Source organism: Hirundo rustica, chromosome 10 (genome assembly GCF_015227805.2).
Source record: "Hirundo rustica isolate bHirRus1 chromosome 10, bHirRus1.pri.v3, whole genome shotgun sequence".
Taxonomy (NCBI): Eukaryota; Metazoa; Chordata; class Aves; order Passeriformes; family Hirundinidae; genus Hirundo; species Hirundo rustica.
In genome coordinates, this window is record NC_053459.1 from 19,380,693 (window position 1) to 19,404,198 (window position 23,506).

General features: G+C 44.5%; 1 protein-coding gene across 2 annotated transcripts in view; it reads right to left on the minus strand.

Annotated features, from left to right (window-relative positions):
- The window catches only part of LOC120757397 (calcium-activated potassium channel subunit beta-2), a 134,458-nt gene extending 111,376 nt beyond the window's left edge, over positions 1-23,082 (minus strand). The window contains exon 1 of one of the 2 annotated variants that reach the window (XM_040074699.2): positions 23,025-23,082. In XM_040074699.2, the coding sequence (XP_039930633.1) occupies positions 23,025-23,062 (38 nt within the window). In that variant the 5' untranslated portion in view covers positions 23,063-23,082. The remainder of the gene's footprint in view (positions 1-23,024) is intronic. The other variant, XM_040074701.2, reaches the window with a different exon arrangement.
- Positions 23,083-23,506: the final 424 nt, after the last annotated feature.

The window sequence follows — 23,506 nt, forward strand, 5'->3', positions numbered from 1 at the left end:
CCACTTTTTCCCCTCTGATCTATCAGCTTATATCCAAGGTTGATACGCAGCCATCCAATCCTTCCCTTTGTTCAATCATTCACGGAAGGTGGTTTACCTCACATGAATTGGTTTAATTAACTATCATTAGGAGTGGGGGAGGGCCAAACTACATTTTCTGGTGCACAGAAAATTACTCCTGAAGAGAGCATAGGTGATACAGAAGACATGAGAGCTGATCTCAGCTAAAACATGCAGACCTTGTCTCATTCTGGAAACAGATCTCTCAGGTGCTGCTTTACAGCACAGTGGCAGTGGGCTCACGTGTCTGACAATGCAAATTGTGCTGCACTGATTAGTACAAGGCTTTGGCTTGGCTTAATCAATATTTGGGGGGGTGGAAGCAATACCGTGTATGAAGTCAAAATAGATGAGAAGCCCAAGCTGCTGTGCTGCATCAGCCACACAATCCTTAGGTGGCTGAAATCCTGAAGAGGGATCTGAGTTGGCTTGGACCAGGTATAAAGGATATCCGCCCTGAGTTTGGTGCTGTTGGCAAAGAGCATAAAGGTGCATTTATGTAGAGTGATGACAAATGACTGTAAGTGTGGGGGATTAAACTGGAAATTTTACATGGAGAAGAAAACCTCTGTGTGTGTCTGGACCCACTGTACCACCAAGCATTAAATCTCTCAGTTAATCAAGGGAAAAATTGCCCAGAGACCAGAGTCCAAATTCGCCATTCTGAACAAATGCTCACCGGAGGAAATTTGAAATTATATGAAGGAAATGGTACTGTCACCTCAGCTCACAGTGAACAATGGTCTCATACATATTCATACATTCATTGCTCTCGTGTCACCCCCAGAGGGGGATCTGTGCCCATCCCAGGGAGAGCAGGGGGCAGCACGGTGATCTCCTGGCTCCCTGGGGGTCTGGGTGATCACCCTCTTTTGCATCTCCTGGCTTTTTCTCCACTTTAATTTCTAGTGTTGCAACACATGAGAGTTCCCTCTCAGGAATTCTTTCTGGATATTTAATCTCTTTCCCTTTCTAATTTCCAATTTTCATACTTCCTTTTACACCCCACCACTGAATTCTTCCCCTTCTTTGGCATTTGTACCTTTCAGCACTGGATTGTAACATCTCTGTAGCCATTTTTCTCTGAGTGCATTACAGATTCAGCTCTTCCAGTACTGATTTAGTTCCTTTAATCTTCCCTTATAAATGAATCTCTCTATCCCCTTGATAATTTTTGTTACTCTTCTCTGAACTCACTACAATTTTTCAATATCTCCTTGCTAATGAGCTTCCCACAACTGCACACAATGTTCCAGGCGTAGAAAGAGCCGAAGAGCACAAAGGTGATCTGAACCTGTCCTGCCCCAAACTGCACTGCCCTTTTGCTGCCATAGCTTGTTTCTAGCTCGGTTCTTACTTGTGCCCACAAGTTTGAAGAGAGTAGATGGAATTCACCTACTGTTCTCTTTCAGAGGTTTAGCAAGCAAATTCTATTTTTTTTTTTTTTTTTAGCAAGTATTATTGAGTATACACGCCTGTCCTGAAGACTGCAGTCTGGAAATGTCACCCATGTGGAAGTCAAATCCTGCCTTATGTCACTAACTTAGAAAATATCCGTATTGTACAACGTGCTGGGGTAGAGGCGGATTTTCATAAACCCTCAGGCGCACAAGACTCACATCCATTGAAGCAGACACGCAAAATTATGAACCCAAACCTCCTTTCCTCCTACCAATGAAAACTAATGATCTGTTTGTTCCAGTAAACGAGAAAACTGGTCACAGTCTCCTGCTCTGTAACTAACCCTGAATGCATTTCATACTGTCCTGACCCAGCTGCTTCTCTCGCTGGATCTGTTTGCATCTTTTGCGGAGGATTTAATTTCATCTCCTAGTTTCATCTCGTCTGCGTATCTTATTAAAGTGTTGTTTCCTTCACCATTTCTAGATGAGCAGTGAAGATATTAAATATAAATTAAGAGTATGCTTTGTGGTTCTTCTGCAGTCTCCTCATCTTCCACTCCATGCTTTGCCACTCCCTATCAGCCTCTCTTTATGGCCTTCCAGCCTGTTTGCAATTAAGGAGACAGTGTTCATCTTCAAGCTGATTTAAACTAATTTTTCTAGAAAGATTTCATGAGGCACAGTATCAAATGCACTGCTCAGATGCAAATATATTACAGCTCCAGCACTCCCTTCATCCGTTAATTTTCTGTTTCTATCAGAAAAGCAATCAAGTTTGTCTGGTGAGATTTATTTTGCTAGACTGGCGCTGCTGGAGGCTCTGTGCTGCTGGGCCCGGCTCTCAGGTGCCAAACACCCGTGACCAGAGTTATCTCTGAGGTAGCTGGATGCGTCAACACCTCCAAAAACAGGTGTTTGGGGGGCACTGTTCTGCTAATTCTACCCTGTGGGCTCATCTGACTGGCACTTCTGTCATTACTGTACCAATGCAAGCACAGGTGAAAATGCTGACTTGTGATTTCTGTCCCAAAATATTGGGATTCTGTACAGCAACCTGGGGTGCAACTTCCCTCCTGGAAGGCTGCAGCCAGGGGCTGCGGTCTCTGCAGCTGCTGAAAGCAAAACCTCTTTTGTTGTGGTGAGGCCACCCAAGAGACCCCAGAGAGCTGTGTGCTGGCATTTCTGCCTCAGCACCACCTGCAGAGAGTCCTGATCCCTATCCTGATCCCTATCCTGATCCCTGTCCTGTGCTCCATCCTGCTCCCTGTCATGTGCTCCATCCTGCTCCTCATCCTATTCCCCATCCTGCTCCCCATCCTGTTCTCTGTCTATTCTCTACCAGCTGCCACTCCCAGGATCAGGATCTTGGAGTTCTCTTCCAACCCAGTCATTCTGTCATTTCTGTGATTCTGTATTCCTCACTTTCACCACCTTCCAGAGCAGTGATGATTAATTTAGAAAGGGTACTAGGTAGATATTCAGGAAAAAAAAAAAAAAAAAAAAAAAAAAAAAAGTTTGGGATAATTTATTTCTCATTTTATGTGTCTATATGGCCTTTTCTTTAGTCAATTCTTAGTCTTCTGGTTGCTAATTAGGAGGAATAATCACATGCAGTGTGGCATTTTCACCCTTTCCCCTGATAACATAGGCTGATCTGTATCAGCTGATTTAGGTATCAGCTCATTTTCCTTGAAGGATTTTCTCATATGCTACTACGAAAAGGTATTTTATTGGCTTTTCCTCATTTCTGAATTGTTCACATGTCTCATTAAAGATAGATTGTATTCATCATTATTTTCATACCAACTTAGTTTACTAATTAATGCACATATCATCTGTCTAGGATTTGTGCTTGTTTTCCCCTGATACTCATCTAATAAGAATCTTTCACATTCCCTTTAAACCCTTTGACAGCATTAGTTCACTCTGACTTTTTTTTTTTTTTTTTTTCCCCTATTCTTATCATTCCCTGATGAACTTTAAACAAATCTGTGTTCTTGTTTGATTCCCCTCCCACCATTCCTATTCCAGCACAGGATTTTAACCTCACGTCTTTGAGCTGTACCTCGTGAAGTGACTGCAACCGTGGCAGATAAAAAGCTTTTCCTGCACACTTATTAATGGTGCAGTTGTGCATCCTGGCTGCCAGGGAGATTGGAGGGGTTGTTTCTGGAAATGAGTTATGAATTATGGGTGCAGGACCTTGGTCAGGACAGGGATCACTGCCACTGGCTCCTCCTAAGCTGAGCATCCTCCCATGGGCCAGACAAGATAAAGTTGTGCTCCCCCAAACATCAGCACCCCAAAACATCAGCCATTAACCCCCCCAGAGCAAGCTGCAGTGCCAGCAAATGCATCAGGGTCCTTCTAAGGATCCCTGGCACACACCTGATGCTCAGAAAAAGCACTAAACCTCTTGCTGTCAGTAATTAGTTCCTTAAATAATTATTTCCTTAAATAATTAGTTATTATTTGTATAGTACTTTGATGGTGTTAAGTGCTCTATAAGTACACACGTTATTTTTGACATTTAAGGGCTTTTTCAGTCTCTGTTGGCAGTGCCTGGTTCTCAACATTAATGAATTTTGTGACATTGCTTAGGGGTAGATGTGTTCAGCAGAAAGGATTAATTGCTATCTCTCCCCACACTCTAGGGAAAAAAATCAACAAAAAAACAACCCAAGCAAATTTACTATTTACCAGGAAAGGGAATATCCACCTTTAGCACTCCCTCAGGGCAGCAGAGAGGCTCACCCTGAGCCCCTGGCCCAAACTGGACAGTTTTTGTCCTGGCAGTGGGGAGCAGAGCTGACATGGTTTGCCCCATTCCATGTTCCAGCTGCAAATCCTTCCCTCACTCCATTATGGCTTGGTGGGGTAAGGGAAAAATTCTCTTCTTCAGGCCATGTAACTAATTAAAATATCTGCTGTCACCTCTTGAGTGGGAATTCTGAATAGGAATGATTTTGTTTTTTAAGAGTCACTACATTTCCAGCAGGGACACTGGTGAAGTTCTCCTCAGAGTCAGCCTATCAACTTATTAAGTAGCCTCTTGTTGTGGTCTGTCTAAATCAAGTGAAAGTGTTGTTTATATTGGTACTGCTTGTGTTTTTCCTACAAACTTGCTTAAAGTTCCTGGCTAATTCATTATTCTGGGAGCTTAATGCAAGGCAGCAGGTACTACAGTTCCCCTGCAGAGTCTACTTTCAATATTAATTATCTTGCTGTGCGTTAAGTAGTTTTTGTGTTTGCGTTAAAAGGTTTATGAAAATTAGATTATTAAAATGATAAAAACTAATTTTCTCAAGTGTAGCCACTCCGCAGCAGTCAACTAAAAAGAGAAAAATATGTGCACTTAGTTGTCTTGGAAAAATGGCACCATAACTAAATTATCATATGTGGAGGAAGGGAACAGAGGGAAAAGCTGCTTAATCACAAATGTTGTTGCTGTCCTGCTGGCCACACACTTGTTCTTGTGTTGATGGGTCTGCTGCTCATTTTCATTCCAAATAAAGCAGATTTTTGTCTGAGAAATTAATTTCAGTGTATGACAGGAATGGCTATCACTTGCAAACACACCACATCTGCTGTGAGGCTAAGCCCAATGTGACAGCAGGGTGTGTTGTGACTGCTCTTTCAGGGGGAGAGGGCTGCTGAACCCTCCCGGGGCTGGGGCTGGTTTCAGGGCATTAAGCTGGGCTGCCCTCTTGCAGGGGCAGCTGTTCCTGGAGGATGATCTTATGGCTAAAGGAATCTCTTTTACCAACACCACTGCTGTGCCTCGGTTCCCTTGCTGCAAAATGATGAGGAAGCTCTGGAGGAGGGGGATAAGTCACAGCCCTGCCTCCTGTGAGACGTTGTTATTAGTCTGCTAATGCTGACAGATATCTGGTTTCACTCCTTTGCTCTTTATCCCCGGTGACACCCAGAGGGACTCTGCAGAGCTGGTACAGCTTATTAAAATATATATCTAAATTTGGGGCTGTTGGACCTCAGCAGATTTGTTGGTTTAATTTCTGCCAAACAGCGAACTCCGAGGTGAGGGTTGGATGGTTAAGAAAGATCTATATCCATCCCCTTTCCTCTTGGAGCTTCAGGCTGGAAGTGTGATCCGAGTGTGAGCTGCAGCAGGGGCGGGTCATCACTGCCCTGCAGGGCTTCCATCCTGGGCACCCATCTGCAGTTTTGCTTGTCCTGTCACCCCTGCTGCTTCCATCCCCTGTCACTCTGCTGCTCCCATCAGTGTTGGGTGAGGGAGGACCAAGTGGGCAAAGCAGCAGCAGTGCCATCCCATCCACTGTGCCCCACACCCTCTCCTGGGACAATTCCACAGAATTCTTTCATTCTTTCCTTTCGTTCTGTTCCTTGTACGGGAAGGGACTGGCCGTGCTTACGGGTAACGTGGCACTGGCAGGCGCAAGTCGGCCGGTCCCTGCACCAACGGGCCTGGACCCTTTCCTGTGCCTTTCCCTTCCCTTTTCCCTTTCCCTTTCCCTTTCCCTTTCCCTTTCCCTTTCCCTTTCCCCCCACCATTATAAACACGGGGGACTTTTAAGGAGTGTAACAGGTTTTGTTATAACAAAGTTTTCTGCCTGTCAGGCAGAGAGATCTGCAGAGAATTTTATTCCCAAAGCCATGGGAATTAATGTCATTCTTATCTTTAGCAGTTGTCACCCCCGTTGCACGTGTGAGGATGAAACCAAAAGTGAAAAAGGTGCTTTGTGAGATACCAGGGTAAGCCAAGAAGCTGAAGAATAGCAGAGGAATTGCTTTGATTATTTTTTTTATGCTGCAAATATTCATTTTACGTGGTCCTGTAGAGATTTCTGCATTTTGGAACACTTTCCTTCAATGACTAGCATCCTAAATATCATTTTTTGTATGAGGTTGTTATTGTTAGTGTTATGAACTGTTTATTTGTTGATCTCATGCAGTTTTTCAATGTCCTAGAATGTATTATGGGTATTAGAGATGCCAATGTTTATCCATTTTACACCTTCATTATCCAATCTAGCCCCATCATTACTCCAGATACATACAATGACATTATGGTTGTTGTCTTGTTTCATTATAATTCCCCTTTGTTTGGTGCTTTATTTCTAAAGAAATAATTTGTTACAAAACATGCTGCAGCACAATCAGCCCCCATACTACATATGCTTGGATCTCAGGCATTTGACAGAAAATATCTGTGACTGAGAGGTGGCACAGCATCTGTTTCACATCAGCGTTCACAGACTGGGCCAACAAACACACTTAATGCCAAATCCCAACAGCCTCTGAGAGCCTAAAATATCTGTGGTGGATCCCCCAGGCTCTCACATGTCCACAGGGAAGGTTTCCCCCCGTGCTGAATGTAGTCTCTGTTCTCAGAAAATGATTAATTTGTCATATAAATATATGCCTCACCTACAGTAAAAATGACTGATGTGTATTTGGTCTTTTTCCCTTAGTTCTTCTGAATTGAACCTCTGTTGTGTGAGGCAACACTCAGTTGTAGAGAGGGGAAAAGAGGAGAGAGTGGGCTAGGAAGAAATTAAAGCAGAATTTCAGCTGCCTCTGACTGAGATGGGCACACGTCACCCTGTCGTGGTGGCAACTGCTAGATTTTTATGCTGAGAAGGATTTTAAGGATCAACTCAATAAAAAGTAAAGCTGATACAAGAATGCAGAGCAGCCAGAAAGACAGCTGTGACATGTGTGACATGAGAGGACTCCTGATAAAGGAAACTGCCTGTCCACCCTGGGCAGAGTAAGTGTGCTCCCAGCCTAGGACAAATCACCCAATGTCCTGCCTGAGAGAAAGCAGTGAAGAAGCTGACCTGAATCCATTTTTAGCAGTGATTGTTCTTCTGACTGAAAGTGTTTTCCAGCTACAGGGAAGATGCACTCAGCTCTGAGCAGGTTCTGCCTCGCTGGATTCCCAGCAGGACCTCTGTGTGAGGTGGTGGGATGCCCCCAGCGCTCGAGGAGGACAGCCTGGCTTTGCTCAACAGCCCGGGCTTGTTCAACAGCCCTTCCTCTGATTGCACTGCGGAGCTCACGGCAATCATTGGCCACAAGTAACACGGAGTCACAGGAGGTCTTGTAAGAGCATCTGCTGCAATAAAAGCTGGTAATTGTATCTGTATTTTAGGGAAGCTTGCAGTGAGTCTGAGTTAGTAACCCCAAACACAGCCCTGTTAAAGGCTGGAAGGGAAAAGTCCCAGTTCCTCAGCTTTCGAGGCGTCATTAATAAACAACCCTTGGCGAAAACACCAGAAACAGTGTTTTGGAACAAATGACATGATTAAAAAAGTGTATTTCATCCAGCAAGCAATTATCACACCCGCTGACATTTGCTAAGATATAATTCAGTGAAAAATAGAACCTGTGTTTCTGCTATAAATCCTGGCTCAACTCCCACAGATACCAGTCCTCAATCTTTAGCCAAAATTTGCTGAGGCATTGTCTGACACAGAAAATGGACTCTGAGTTCTAATGCAAAAGCTAATTACAGGAGGTACTGCAAGACAGGGCAAGAGATGATGCCTGTAGTGCTTAAGAAGACAGGGTTTGGTACCCATTCTTTTCCAGAAAAAACCCTCCCAGATATCAGTAACACCACCTTCGATGCAGAACATGCCCACAGACACATCCTACTCCATTACTGAAAAGCATAAACAGCCTTCCCTCCTCTTCATTCAAACCCCAAACACCTGCAGCAGTATCAACAAATACCATAAAAATTAGAAATAATGTTCCAGTTCCCAGTGCAAAGAAGCTGTGGGATGTCTGTGTGCACGCTGGGGGAAGTGTGAGGGTTTGGCTGATAGCTGAGAAGTCCGGGTTGGTTCTGTACAACACGATATTCAGAAAGCTTGTCTATCTATTCATCAGGAGCAGCTTCACGCCTGGGCAGAGATGGCAGCTGGGTCACTCAGGGCAGCAGTGCCCGTCTAGGGACAGCAGAATATTGTGAGGGACATTCTCTGCAGGCGTTCAGACCTTTGACATCAGGTGTGGATTCCCCAGATGCCTTTACCCCGCTTAGCACCGGGAAGCTTCACTTTGCTTTGACAGTTTTGCCTGGAGGTTCTGTGTTCACACAAAGGAGAAGATTGCCGTGGGCTGTGTGAAACTGCATAGGAATGAGCGGGCTGGCAAAGGCAGGGTAACAGCACGGCTCTGGGTTAGGCTGCAGGGAAAATGCCGCAAAATGCCCTTTTGTGGGGGAGTGCTCAGCACCGGGGGCTCAGCGTGCCGTGGTGGTCGTGTGCGGGTCGTGGGAGCCGGCAGTGGCTGAGAGCAGCGGCGCCAGCTCCCAAACTGTGCCCGAGCTCAGGCATCAAGAGACAACTCAGGCACCTACAGCCAGTGCTCAGCTTCCATCACAACTCTGTGAGTGACTCGGGGCAAACGTTATCACCTGTTACAGGGAAAGAGTGATCTCTGATCTCCAGCAGGTGCAGGACATGGTTTGACGTGGTAGAGCAGTGGCTAGGGGCCTTTCCTTTGTAGGTTCATCTCCATGCAGAGCGGTTGTGTGTATCTGACCAGGACCTCCTACTCACAGGTCTCTCCTCCTGCTGGGTTGTCTGGACACTGCTGCCCTTGGGTGTGTGGTTCCTGCCAAACACTATTTTCTGTATGCTGAAGTGGCAAGAGCTCAACATCCCAAGATTAACAGAGCTTTTCCTCCCCTGAGGTGCTGCCTCCTCAGAATCTCCTGGGTCGGACCGTGCTCCAGAAGAGCACCTTCTGGCTGCTCCCATCACTGCACCCTAACACAGCTCTCTGCCACCCAGCTCATTCTCGTGGCATGCCTGAGACATTCCCATCCTATGAGCAGCATCACACAACTCACATTTCAGCATGTAAAGACCACCAGAGATCACATGTATGATCAAAATGCATTTGTGGAAAGGAGAGCTCCCAGATGGAAAAATTAAAGAGCTGGTTTGTGCCTGATCACCGTCCCTGCCCTAGGATGAGATCAGTGTTTCAAAGGAAGTACAGGGTCCTGTGGGCACTTTCAGAAGGGTCCTGCAGACCAGCTGAACCAGGGTAAATTTAGAAGAGGCACAGTCCTCTTGCAATTCTTTCTCTCTGCAGTACATGTAAGAATAAACCTCTTATATAAGTCTACACCTGCTATCAGGGATGCAATGTGGACTACGAATGAATAATTCTCATTACCCAGGGACAGGGAGGTCTGTTATCCACTGTTACAATGCTAGCAGCATATTTGTGGGAGGGTGTTGAGGGCTCACCTGGCCACAAAGAATTCATGCTAAGTCCTGCAGAGCATGGGACTTGCACAGGAAAACAGTTAATACAGCACCTCTGGATGGTGGGGAGACAAAATCCTCTTCCTCGATTGTCACAGCTGGCATGAGATCAGCTGGGTAGGGAGCACCTTAAATTTGTGTACATTGTACATCAGGAAAGGAGGAACAACACCTTACCTTAATGCAAGGTGAAGTCATTGTATGGCAGTAAAGAGGAAAACAGAGGTTGCCCTTGGTAAACAAGGGAATATTTGTCACTCATTTAGGAAACAGCAGGAGAGGACTTGCAGATTGGCTAAATGTCTGAGGAAAGTTCCTGGAGGAGAAGGGATTAATGTGCTTTCTGGTACACGTTCTGATTTTCCATCACACTGTGGAAAGCTTACGGTGGTCATGACATGCTTTGTGATAGTGATCAATATCTAATTAGGCAAAATGCTAATTTGCTAATGCCTGAAGCTTTAAACCTCACCCTCTAGAATCAGCGCCACTCACTGCTGTCTGTGGCAAATCACTCGTGTCCTCGCCTCTTTGCCTGGCAGGGTCAACTCCTATCCTGACAGTGCCACCAGTTCAGTTTAACCTCTTCTTTTTCCTTTGTGTGAAAAGCTGAACTACAGCTGTCCCTCAGTCAAAACGTGATGCAGAGGGTGATGCTCAGGCTTGTCCCTCTGCCGCAATCCCTGCGGGGGATGTGGAGGGGTAGCTGTGCCCGGTGCGCTGCTTTACGCACGAATTAACACGACGCTTTAAAGAAAGGCACGTTTTGGCGATCCAGAGCTGCTGCAGTTTCCTCCTGCGGCACGAAGAAGTTGCTGCCGTCCCTCTCCCGTTTTTCCTGCCGGGAAATCCATAGCTGGTAGTATAGCAGCACCTAGAGGTGGATTCCAGGTTCAGCCCTGCCAGGGGGGTCTGCAGGGGTTGGGGGGCACAGGGGGCTGAAGAGAGGGGCTGTGAGACCAAAGAGACCATCAGAAATGATCTCTGGGGGATCCTTCTGATCACTTGCCCTCCCAGCAGGAAGGGAAGGGGAAAGACCAGCCGATTTTTACTCAGTGGTTCCTCCTTCTCTGCTTGAACCAGGGGCTCCCTGTTGGCAATCCCTGCACCCCTGCCCTGCCTGTACCCCTTTCTCTGCTCAGCTCCTGCAGAGCCTTTGCCATAACCTCAGCTCCTCTACCTGCTCTCTTCTCCCACATACTTGTTCTTGAGAGCAGCATACTGTTGGGAAGGATTAATCTCTGTTTCTGACTTTCAAAGGGATAAAACCAGTAGAATTTTGATTAATCTTCCCTAATTAATTTCTAAGACTAAAAAAGCTGAGCTCTGTGACTTATTTTTCCTTTCTGGAAGAAGAGAGATGGCTCTATCCCATCTTCTTGTCCCACTAGGTTACCAAAGCACATTTGTTGTTGTCCAAAGTTTTCTTTTCCAGCATCTAGCTGATATCTTCAAATGAGCATCTCTGCAATTGCAACTTTTCTTAACCTTTTGGGAAAAAAGAAAAAGCTTTCTGTAAACTATGTCTAAAATATTTGTCTAGAGGGAAGATGAAAAGGGCTAAAGGAAGATACACTCCACAGAGGAAGCTGCATAATTGCAATAAAAACACATCCTCTGCAAGCCCAGACACTGCTCTGCAGAGAGGCCAGTTCTGGCAGTAACTTCATCGATGCTAAAAAATGAGTGTGTACTTTATTGAACCTATGAAAATTGATAAGGGCAAGTAGCCAGCTGGTGTGTGTCAGTGCAGCTCCACAGCATTTGGTTTGCACCCGTTGGTCAGGCACTGGTCATAGGGCCAGAGCACGTGTGTGCCACAGGGGGTGAGCTGCTGCAAATTAGGGGCCCTGCAGACCCCTGCTCACCAGATGCTTCATGGAGTCCATTAATTGCTTCAAGAGCAGCAGATGAAATGAGTGTTTCCTCAGGAAACACGGAAAGGAGAGGAGCGGAGCGAGAGCATTTGCAGTAGAGTTTCATCGGCAGCTGAAGCAGCTGGTGGGCAGCAGGATGGGCTCTGTTTGCTCACGCCACTTGGCACTAATCAAATCTGTTGGGCTTATCCTTCAAAAATTCCGCGGGAGATCAGGTGTGGCATGTCTTTAACTCCTTGAACTGTGGCAGAGAGGCTTGTCTGGAAACCGTGCTAAAAGGGAAATTCACAAAGCATGTCCCTTGGTTCTGCAGACTGTGAGCAGCCTTGTCTGGTTTTTCAGTGGGCATTGGGTCTGATGTAGGTATTGGGTCTGATGTTGTGTTCCTGATTTGCAGTGGAATGGATACAAGTAATAGCTGTCTTGCTCAATGTCATGAATGACTGTTGAAGTCAACATTGGCTGTGAGAGGCATTTCCCTTGTTGAATTAATTCTGGTGTGCAAGGTTTCATTAAATACAAGAATCAGACATTGGCCAAGTGCTGCCAATCCTCTCCTAACTGCAGTTATTCCTTCTTGTCCTTTATTTATAAACTGAATCCATATTGGAACTCTACAAATGACAATTCACTTAAAAACTGACAGTAACTGCTCTCTTTGCAAACTCACAGATAGGAATTTTTTAGCTTCCATAGAGGGAAAGGTGGAGTTTTGAAGCCTGAACCTTGCCTAGAGTGTCTCCTGTTTCCTAAGAGCCAGGAGTCAGATCTCCTGTACTCCAGCCCAAACCTGTAACTACGGGGCTATTCTCTAATCTCTTATTCCTGAAAGTCATTACTCTATAAACATGATAAATTGACTGGTAGAAGGGTTTAACATTGAATATTCCTGAAGCATAATTACTCCAGCCTCCCTTGGCAGCAGAAACATTACTCTTATGTCAGAGATGAGGAAGCAGGGGCACAGTGCTTTGTCCAAGCTTGTGGGACTGTTCAGCCCTGGGCTGTGGCCCCAGGTCAATCCTGTGAACTGTGTTCATGTCAGTGCCAGCTACTGCCAGCGAATTAAATAATAGCTCAGTGGAAGAGGAAAATGAAGCAGTACTGCTGAGGAAGACAAGGTATGGTTCTCAATGAGATTTGAAAATTGAGACAGGAGTTGATTAGGTTCATATCACTGTGCAATCTAGAGATGTTAAATAACCAGCTCTCCACAGCTGGGCTGGTGGGAATATTGACCAGACAGAATTACTCCTCCTGAAATGTAGTAACCTGCTAGTACTGCAGTGCAGCTTGGAGGGGGTTATTCTGTCATGGAAGGAAGAAAAACCCTTTCCTTCTCACACCACCAAATCTTAGGGAAACCTGATGTAATGACATGGTACTTAATCTTTCCTTGACTGCTTTGCAAAGAAGATAATGTCAGAGGAGCGATGGAGACACAGTGGAAAAGAGAAAGTTTAAAGGTAATAATGCTTTACAACTGTATACAGCTGCTCTCTACTCACACATGTCTTCTAGTTCTGCCTGAGTTAACGGGTCCCTGGAGGCCAGGAGGGTCCCCTCATGGTGAATCCTCTGCAGTTCACATCGTGAAGTATTTTCTGTAGCTCTCTTCCTTTTTACAAACCATGCTGGTCTCCATAATGACCCAGTGGGATGAGTGAGTTAAATAGAGTTTTATCACTAGTGGAGGTTTATCTGCTCCTTTCCAAAGTGGAAAAGCACATTTTTTTTTGAATGGAATTGCTTATGAACTATTTACAAACATTCTTGTTCCCAAGGGTTTGGGAAGCTTTGCCTTGTGTTTATTTGGCTGAAGTGTGGTCTCTGTGAAAGCACCCAGCCTCTCTCGTGCCCTGCTCTGCTTTTAGTGCTGCTGGAATCCTGTTCCCTCTGTGGTGAGGAGCCTGCAGAGAGCAGGCAGGTCCCTTGCTCTGACTGCTCCCAGGGATGCTCCTGCTGTCCAGGAGAAGCATGGCCTTTGGGAGTCCTGGCAAAGGCTCTGCTTGGGGGTTTGGGTGGCCAAGGGGACATAGAACGTGGAGTTGGAGACAGTCAGGGTACAGAGGAATTCGAGAAGGATTTCTGGATGGCTGTGCACAGTGGTGAGCTCATAAGGATTTTCTGCTGCCTCAAAAAGGAAAACAGGCAGTGGAGCAGGGATGAGGGGGAGAGGATCAGCATTGATTAAGCTGACAGTTGTGCTAATGTCACTGTGGACACAGCCACTTTCCTTTCCTTTGCCAGCAGCAGCTCCAATAATAAGATGCAGAGGGAGAAGGAGGGGATGTTACTGCTCACAGCGCTGCTGGCAGTATTTAGATGAGAATCTGGTGGCGTGATGGATGGCCGTGATGCAAAGATACATAGTGATCAGTGCTCTGGAAACGCAGGCAGATTAAGTAGGACTGTGCCTGACTGCTCTGAAGGTGACTCTGCTGAGAGCTAGTGGCTAGATGCTAATCTCTTTTTGCTCCCCACAAATAATATTTGTGCAGAAGTCACAACAGTCCTTGCAAATATGTTGGCAGGTGCTGCGTTCTCACTTTGGCATAGATCTGCTCGCTGGGCTCTGGGATTCACAGGCAGAGGAGAACTTGTTTTGTCCTGACAAGCTGAGGTGCACATCAAGCAGAAGGAGTGATCCACCTGTCCTGTCCCCTGCCCCTGGGCCTGCACCCAGTGTCCCCACTGAGCAGGCTGGCTGAATGGCACTCCTGTCTCACCACGGGCTGCAGACAAACTCAATTCTTGCACTCTGTACTGTTCTGGAGGAGTCTTGTCCCTAATTCCTTCTGGCAGCCAAGGAGGATTGATACACAGCTGTGCCCAAACACCCCTAGCTTCAGTGTAAGGCAGCGTGCTCCTGGTGGGTCTGGAATGAGCTTGCAGGCTGTGTGAGGTGGGACAGCCTTTGTCATCTTCACAGACACCATTTAGGGCTGGATTGGGCAGGGATAAACCACAAGTAAGGAATGGGAATCATGGTGACTGAGCCCTGTACCTGTATCAAGCCTGATGAATGAAATGAAATCTTTTTACACCCACAGTTTTAGCCCTAAACCACTGCTTTAGAAAAGGAGGAGGGTTATGTAGAAATAGGGTCTAGGCTGGTTGGGGCTATCATTATCATCAGCACATGGATTTGCACACAGTTTAATTGCAGTTAGAACAGTGTCCACCAAACCTTGTACCTCACAGTGGCTCTTAAGCCTTACATTAGACTCCTGGACTAGGATTTGGGGCTCCTTCCATCCATTTCCATGGACAGATTCAGATTAGAGTGAAAGATGTTTCTGGTTTTATAAACTTCATGTGTATTTGGCAAAATTACCTGTAATGGGCAGCTCTGAGAAGAACCATTCACATACAGGCATCATTATTTGGATCCACATCTCCAAGGTCGTTATGAAGAGGTAACCTTTGACATCTTTCAAAACACCAAGTCAGGCTATTTCCAAGCAGGTTTCTGCTTGGAAATGAGTATAAAGGTTTAGTTTTAATTCTGCAGGAGTTGAACTGAGAATTATTAACATCTCCAATGCTAGACTTCACATATAGAGCATTGTGGATATCTATCTCATGTCTCCACTTAGCCAGGGGCACTGTCTTTGCTGTCTTTTATATCCAAGGACAAAAGGAATTTGTTAGGATGGCAAATTTTCTCCCATTCTTGCAAATTAGCATTAGAACATTACTATAGAAATATTCCATGCTATCTCCATTATGGCAATTAAATTTCTATCAACGAAAGCTGGTTTCTAAACTAATATTTAAAGAAGATGAGAGAGAGATATCTACATGAGAGGCATTACTAAACAGATTTCAGTGTTTATTTTTCTGACAGAGATTCTGTTTCCCCTGAAAGGGTAATGTACATCTATCTTGCAAGGAGTTTCCTTAGAGGGTTTAAATGAAGAGTGAAGCTTTGAGAACAAAGCAAAAATGGAAGAAGAAATATACTACCACAAGAAGATCAAAAATGAGGCACTTGGGGCTTCAGAGAGTTATCACTAATCCCCTCCTGCCCAGAGGGCATTCCTGTGTGACCATCAAAGTGACACACATGCAGCTGTCTGGCAGTTCACCACATCTCTGGGTTTGATGGACTTTGCTCTGGGGATGGCTCACCCTCCAGCTGTTCAGAGTGGCAGCTCGTTTTCCTCCACACATTCCCTCCCATGTTTATCTGACCTATCTGGAGCCACAAAAGTCGATTATAAATCGTTTCAAATGTGTTTTCAACACCTTTTCCTTACCAAAACCTGGAAACACAAGCAGCCACCATAACCTGAAAACTGGTCCTGCCTGAGCACAGCTTTGCATTTAGATTAGGATCAATGTCAACAATGGGTTGTACTGCCTAAAATTGCTGCTGTACTCATGGCTTAACAAAACATGTAATAATGCTCACCTTATTAATACAGGGGGAAGTGCAGGGGTGTGTCTGATAAGGCTGTGAGGGTGACATTTACCCCCAGGACAGCACAAAGTAGTCCCTGGCTGGTTCTGTGGGGCTGTGCCCAAGCCGTTGCAGGGCAAAACCAAATACTTCAAATAGGTAAAAGCAGGCAAAGGTGAGAAATATACTCCAAGAGGCAGAGTGAGCTCTTCTTCAAAGTGAGGGGGAGTTCAGGGATAGAGCCCAGCATCTCACTGAACCAGCAGTGCCTGAAAGGGTTTGGTTCTGTTCACCTCATTAGCTCGGGTATTCTCCATATCAAGGGATTTAGAGCACTGAAAAACTGTTTAATAATAACTGACAAAATGCAAGCATTGATTTTGAAAATGCTGCACAGGTATGATGAAAGAGGAGGTACACGATGGATGACAGAAGAGACATGGGAAGAACTTGTTTGGCTTTTGTTTGGGTTGAGTAAAAGATGAGAGAGAGAGAGAAGGATCTCCTAACAGTAGGATGGATATGAACAAGGTAAGACACTCAGATCATATAACAAATTTCAGAGCCTCCTTTCTCACCCTGTGCAGCTGCACACAGATACAGGGGCGGTTACTAAGACAATATCTGATGCCTGCAGATAAAATGTTTATTTCCTTTTATATAAAGAGTGAGCTGGAAGTACAGCTCATGATTGCAAGCTGGGAAAGAGGGCAGATATTTCCAAAGTTACTGCCAATCCCCTTACAAGGACAAGATTTGACTCCTGCACATACTGAAGAGGAACCCGTGACTCAACACGTGGATCTGAATTGCATTCACAGGTTTTTATTCATTATGACTCTCAAGCTCCAAAAATAAAGTGCCTTTCAGAAAAAAAAAAAAAAAAAATTTAAAAAAACACCAGGGGGTGATGTTAAAAAACTCTCAAAAAACCAGCCCTTCTGAAATAATGGGAACAACTGTACATATTTCACAGCAGTGAAAGGACTAAAACACAGGTGTATTGTGACTCAGATAAATCTTAAGACTGTGTACAGTTGAGACTGTAAATTGGAGAAAGGCTGATGTGGGGAGATGAAAGTTTCCTCACCAGAGGAGGACTTGGCTCTTCTTGCTCAAACACATTTATAAGACTATTTGCTTTGTGATAGCTCTAAATGCAGGGCTTTTAATCTCTTAGCAAAACTGAACACAGTAATTGCACTGCGATAGGGTTCAGGGGAACTATCTCTGGAGACAGCAGGACCTGCTGCTGCAGCGGATTCCACCCAGCGTGGGTGAGAGTGGAAGGGATGGTGTTTCCTGTCCCTTTGCTCCTTTTCCCAGTGCTACCAGTAACACACAGAGCAGTGCTGCATCATCTCCAAGCAGCCTCAGCACCTGAACCCGGTGAGCTCATTACCCTGCAGGCAGGCGAGGCCAGACACCGTCAGGAATTCAGGGTTAACTGCATTAACCTGGCTCGTGTTTGAACACGCTGATAGCAGCCTCTCAAAAGAGACCAAAGTTCTCAGGGCTCAGCTGGAGGAGGATAAGGTCAGGAGCTGACATTTTTAATAGTAGTTTTTAGAACTTCTGCCTCCAAACATACAGATGAAGTCCACTCCCTCACTTAAAAGTCAGTATTGTGATAGGAATTCTAATGCAATGGAGGAATATGTGCCACACAAGCAGTGTCACAGTCTAGGGTAGGCCACTGGGTATTTTCTATAAAAGCTGTGAAATGGATAGCACATGCAAGCACAACATTTCTTTTCCAGGGAGAGATTTCAACTTTTCAGTTGTCTGAAAACACAGACAACAACTGGCCGTGCATGGAGCCTTGTAACCCTCCTCCAGAGAGCATGACTGTTCATGAATGCAAGGAAAAAAAGTCCAAACTGGCCTCATCTAAGCCATCCTCCATCATCTGTCTTATTTGTTGACTACTACAGGGCCAGCTGTCTGGTTAGTGAGACAGAAGCATTAAGGTACAGAAATCATAGGGAAGAAAGACTGGGAGCCCCCTCAGGGGTCACTTGGTCCATCTACTGCCCCACGGCACGTTCAGATTTACCTGCACCACTTCCCCATGTTTTGACTAAACTGTTTTCCAAAAGCATTACCAAAATTCCCAAATCACCCACCACTCCACTAGGTACAGAGTAAAAGCTGTGCTTAATGAAAAATGCAACTGTTCAGGCAGCAGCTTCTCTCTAGGATGTTAATGTGGTGTACAGCATCCACCGTGTGGGTTCCTAATGCTTTCAGCAATCACGCTGATCCTTTGGGGCCATGCAAATCTCAGGACTGGAAAATGGAAGATACAGGCTAATATTTGCCTGTGAGGCTGTTATTAGTAATGTGCCTAGGTGAATTTTGGCTAGATGGGGTTCTTGGTATAATGTATTTATGCAGTTGCCTTTAAGACCTTCACTGGAATAAAAGGGATTAAGCCCTACTGGGCAGCTCTCAGGTAGTGCTTTATTGGTGATCTCATTGAGGTTACTCTCCTCTTCCCTTGCCTTCCCAGGGCATTAAGTAAAATTGGACTAATTCTCCATTTGACTCATCCTCTTCCTTTTGTTTTTTATCCTTGAGCACATTTTTTTTGGAATGCATAGATGTGCCCCACAGAAGGGACCCCCCAGGCTCAGTGCCAACATCACTGGGAGAAGGTTGCTACATGTTCCATGGTGAGCCCCTTCCACACTTCAGATCCAGGGAATTCTCCCCAGGACCTACTGGGAATGGCAGCAAACCCACATCCTGCAGCCCAGCATCCCACCAGTGCTGTCAAACCAGCACCATCACAGAACTCATGCCAGCCAGTGCCAGGGTGACAGAGGCATTGAAGGATACCACCAGCGCATTCTGGATTTAAAAAAAAAAAAAATTGCTTTTAATATCTAATGTCCACATCTTAATCCCAGACAAATTAGCTGAGCTCCTAAACAGTCTTGCAGGGACTGTAGGAGGGTGGAAAGGATGAATGTTTGTGAATGGATGTGAGGAAACAGCAGGGAGGTGTCACAGAAGAGACAATTGAGAGCTAATCCCAGGCTCTGCTGCGTGACAGTGCCTCCGAATGATCTCTTATTTACTGATGAAGAGCAATTGACTGAATTGTACTCTTTATGTTTTAAGTATTTTTCCAAAACTGCATGCTTCACAGGAGTGTGTGGGACAATCTGCAGTGGAAAGGAGCAATTCTAAAATGGTTAACAGGCCTGACTGTCATTTTTATTCAGCCTGTATATGTAAAGCTTTTTAAAAGAAGTTTTAAGGAAAATGAGAATCAACACTCTTGAGCTTAGATTGTCTCTTATGGTTTGAGGAGCTAGCACAAATCTTGCATTCCCTTCTTCACTTCATGGAATATAAATCAAAGAATATTACAACTTTAAAAAATAATTCTGCTTTGGCTTACAGCAGGAAAATCCATTATTCCTGTGATGGAGAGTAACACTGTAAAACTTATTTATTCATATCAGGTACTGCAGGTTTTACCATCAATTCCTGACTTGCCAGCGGCTCTCTGCATTAGTGGGACTTTCTTCATAGCCTCATATTCCAGTATTTTCCTAGTCTGAAGATTCCTAATTTGAAAGATATGGCTGGATGTTGACCATACAAAACAATCTCTTTTCTGGCAGATCAAAGCAGAGCAGACACATATACACCACTTCCCTCCTTACCCAGGGCTTTAGAGTTTTACTTTTTGGCACCACTTCAGAGACTTAAAGATTAGAGAAGGATGTAAGTCAAAAGATTTGAGGCTCTGAGAGGTTGCACTGCAATCTGGGTGTTTGTTCTTTGCTTGGGTTTTGCTGGTTTTATTTTGTGTGGTTTTCTTTCTTTTGTGAATCTTATGCAAAGCACATAAATGTGGTGGAATTAGAGACATGGCCAAGTTACTGGTCCAACACTTGTTAAGCTTTTCTCGCTGCAACTTATCCTCCTGTTTGGTAATTGCTCTTGTTTGAGAAGTTTTGGTTGGGTGCAGCTTTTGTCTGGGTATTTTACACTGCTCTGAGAATAAGACCCCAAAGAGAAAGTTGAGGAAGAGGAAATTCCTGGGGGTAGAGAAATTCAGCTAAAATACTATTCTCACACTCAGAACTTTCCCAGATGCCTTTAATATCATATATCCAAAGAGAAACACATTATCAGGGATTACCTTTGCCAGTATTTCTCAGTAAATCTCTAGAAGCTTTTGTTTATGCAAGAAACACAGGGTATTTCCCCCACTGTTTTAAACATCATAGTATAATCAGAAATAAATAGATTACTGTTAGTTTCAACATAATTTCATACTGTCCAGAAATAAAATGGGAGAAAAACCTTTAAAGGTAAAAGCAGAAGTTTCATTAAGAAGCAACATGTGAAACACTTTCTTTGTTAAGCATAATTAGCAGTTCAAAGACACTTGCCTTTCAAAGTGTCTGCTTTGATTCCTGTCAGATTCAGAGGCAGAGATATATGACACGACATTCATCAACTAACTCTCAACATAAAATGATGTGATGGTTTTTCTCTAATTGATCAGCAGGTGGTAAAACACTGGGTGGAAGATTTTCAAATTCGGTTTTTGCCCATTCCCATGTTTTACTTTTAAAAGTATTTTAGTCTGACATGTCAGATATAACTTGTAGGAATAGTTTTCCTCTGTTTTTAAGACATCACCTGTTAAAATTTGCCTGCTGACTTCAATTTGCTGTTCTGTGCAACTAGGTGGCTTTTCTGAAATGTATTCCAACTGAGAGGTTTCAAAGCAGTTTCATTTTATTTTTGATCTTCCTGTAACCATCAAGTCTTATGCTGGCCCTTTTGTTCCAGTTGGCTGCTCTGATGTTTCTTTCTCCTCACTCTCCACTGACTCCCCAGCACATTTTTATCTTACAGGTGGATATTTTGTGTACCCTTTCTTGCACGCTATTTTTCTTAGTCTCTGGATCCTACAATTAACATGATTCTGCCTTTTTTTTTTTTTTCCCCAGAGTAGAATATTTATTAAAATAGCCCAAAATAACTAATATAATAGCCAGCCAGAATGACTCAGTAGCAGAGGGACTTGAGAGCACAAACTGCTCACAGCAGAAATCCAAGGTCTGTGCCCCAGCTGAGAGCTCAGGAGAGAAGGAGTGACTGGTCCTACATCACCTTGAGCACCTTGATGTAGCTTTGATGACTGCAATAGGTTATTTCCATGTGCCCAAAACCTGCCCCTGCAGATTCTGCACAGGCTGTGAACAGCACTTCAAGATGTCCAAAAAGAGAAACTGAAAAGCCAGTAGAAATATTTCCTTACAGGAAATCAGGTTGTGAAAATAACTATTCAGGTTATTTTTAATTCTTTTCTCTGTGTCTGTGGTTCAAGGTTTTGAACACTGATACCGGCCTCCCTTTTGGGTTTGTTCCTGACAGAGGGCTTTCTCTCTCTTCCCTTGTTATCAAGCATGTGACTGCCTGTTTTTGTCTCAGTGTAGCATAAGAAAAACAAAGTTCTGCAGGAAGTAATATGCCCTGGAAGCCTTGGTGAAAAGGAAAGTTGTATTTTGGAGAAGCAAACATTTGAAGTTGCTGCTTTGTGTGGAATGACTCAGCTGTCTGGGCTGGGGTTTGACAACAAAAAGGCAGCTAAAGTCAGTGTTTCCATGAATGCAGTGAGCAGTCACACTGTGAGCTCTGGTATGGATGTGTCAAATCTTCCATCAACTGCAGTGAACCCTGTCCATGGACAGGGATGAATAAAGCCAGAGCACTGTATGAACACTCAGTCAGGGTGTTCAAAACACAACCCTGCTTTTTGCTGCTGTACAACATGGGGGAGCAGCGTCCGGTCTCCGCAAACTGAAGAGGAAACTGAGCTAAAAAGTTTGTTGGTTTTACAAAATATTTTAGGACTACGTTCGTTCTGTTTCATATATGAACTAGCCCTGTGCTCTCTGACCTGCAATGGTTTGCTATCAGTATTTTCCTAGAAGACTTTTAAATAGACGTAAGAGTGAATTATCAGCCAACAAGAAATAACAATGTTTACTCTTTTCAGAAGTTGAATTGGGAAACCTGGCTCCAAACCCCATAAAAAACCAGCAGGAAACCAACATACATGTGCATGCAAAACTAACCTAACCTAAAAGTTTGATATTAGAAATACTCATTGAACAGTACAGAAAAAAACCCCCTCCATCTCAGTAAACTTCAAAATTCTTAAAAGATAGAAAACAGAAAGAAGGAGTGGCAAGAATATTTAGTCTCTAATTGCCTATTTTTGACTCACGTGGAGCCTTGTTTGCACAACACAAAATCATTTTCGTCCACCCAACTGCCAGGTACAACGCCCTATGAGTAAAAATCTGCACGTCATCCCATACAGAGTAATTTTCCTTTAAGGACACCATTTTTAATTTATCTCAAAGTCCAGCTTAGCTCTCGGTACCACTTTTAAACCAGTACCACTAAACTGTACCAGCATTACAGGTTTATGAATTGGCATCACTTACCCTGTCAAGTCTGGTTTCACACTGACACTTCCAGCAGGGCAGGCGCTGTATTTTATTAGTTACAGAGATTCACTGTGCATCCAGATCCTGCCCTCTGCACCCTGCTTTTATAGCAGGATTCAACACAGCTGAGCAAATACAACCTCTGCATGATAGATGAGGTACAGGAAGGTGATGGGAGCAGGGTAAATGCTCTCATCAGGTGTAGTGTGCGCAGGCAATCAGAAACAGAAACACTCTATGAGACCAGGGCAAAGGAGGAGGGAAAATGTGTTTGAGTCTGCCATGAAGGCCCAGCAAACCCTGCTCAAAGGATTTCTGACCCAACCGACTCCGAAATCCCTACCCAAGGCCTGGATGCAATTACAACTCCACTATAATTCCATACCTGACTCGAGTTAAATTCTCAACGTTGCAGCCAAAACAGGGGGAAAAACCCCAAACAAATCCAGCGTACCAGTTGCTAATAACTTCTGAACAGCAAACCCAGAGCAGTTCCCCAGCCCAGCCTTGTTCCTACTCACCTCCATTTGTCTCTGGGATATTTAAGGCAAAGGCTCATTTTTGTCCTGCGGGTTCGGCGCTGCTGCTCGGCGTTGTTTTGCCAGGTCGTAAAAGGGCTCCTGAGCAAAAGGAAGAGGAAAGCAACACGCAAAGCAAACACAGAAGCCCAAGAGGAAAGCTACACCCTACAGACCAGCGCTAATAGCAACGGCGAGGCTCGGAAGGAGAGAACACTCCCAGTTAGTAACTTTTTCCATCGATACATCTGTTAACAAAACAATGGAGCTGCAAAGTTCTCTTCCTTCTTGCAAGCAACGCTTTGCTATAGAGGAGACCTCAGATAAACTGCGTGATGAATGTGAGGCTTGTCGGTTTGTTTTTAGTTTTGGTTGTTTTTTTGTGTTTTTTTTTTTTTTTTTTTAAAGAAGTAAGCAAATTATTGAAGTATAAACTAGAAGCTCAGCTGACTGCTTTAAAAATACACTTCTAAGCAGTAATTATG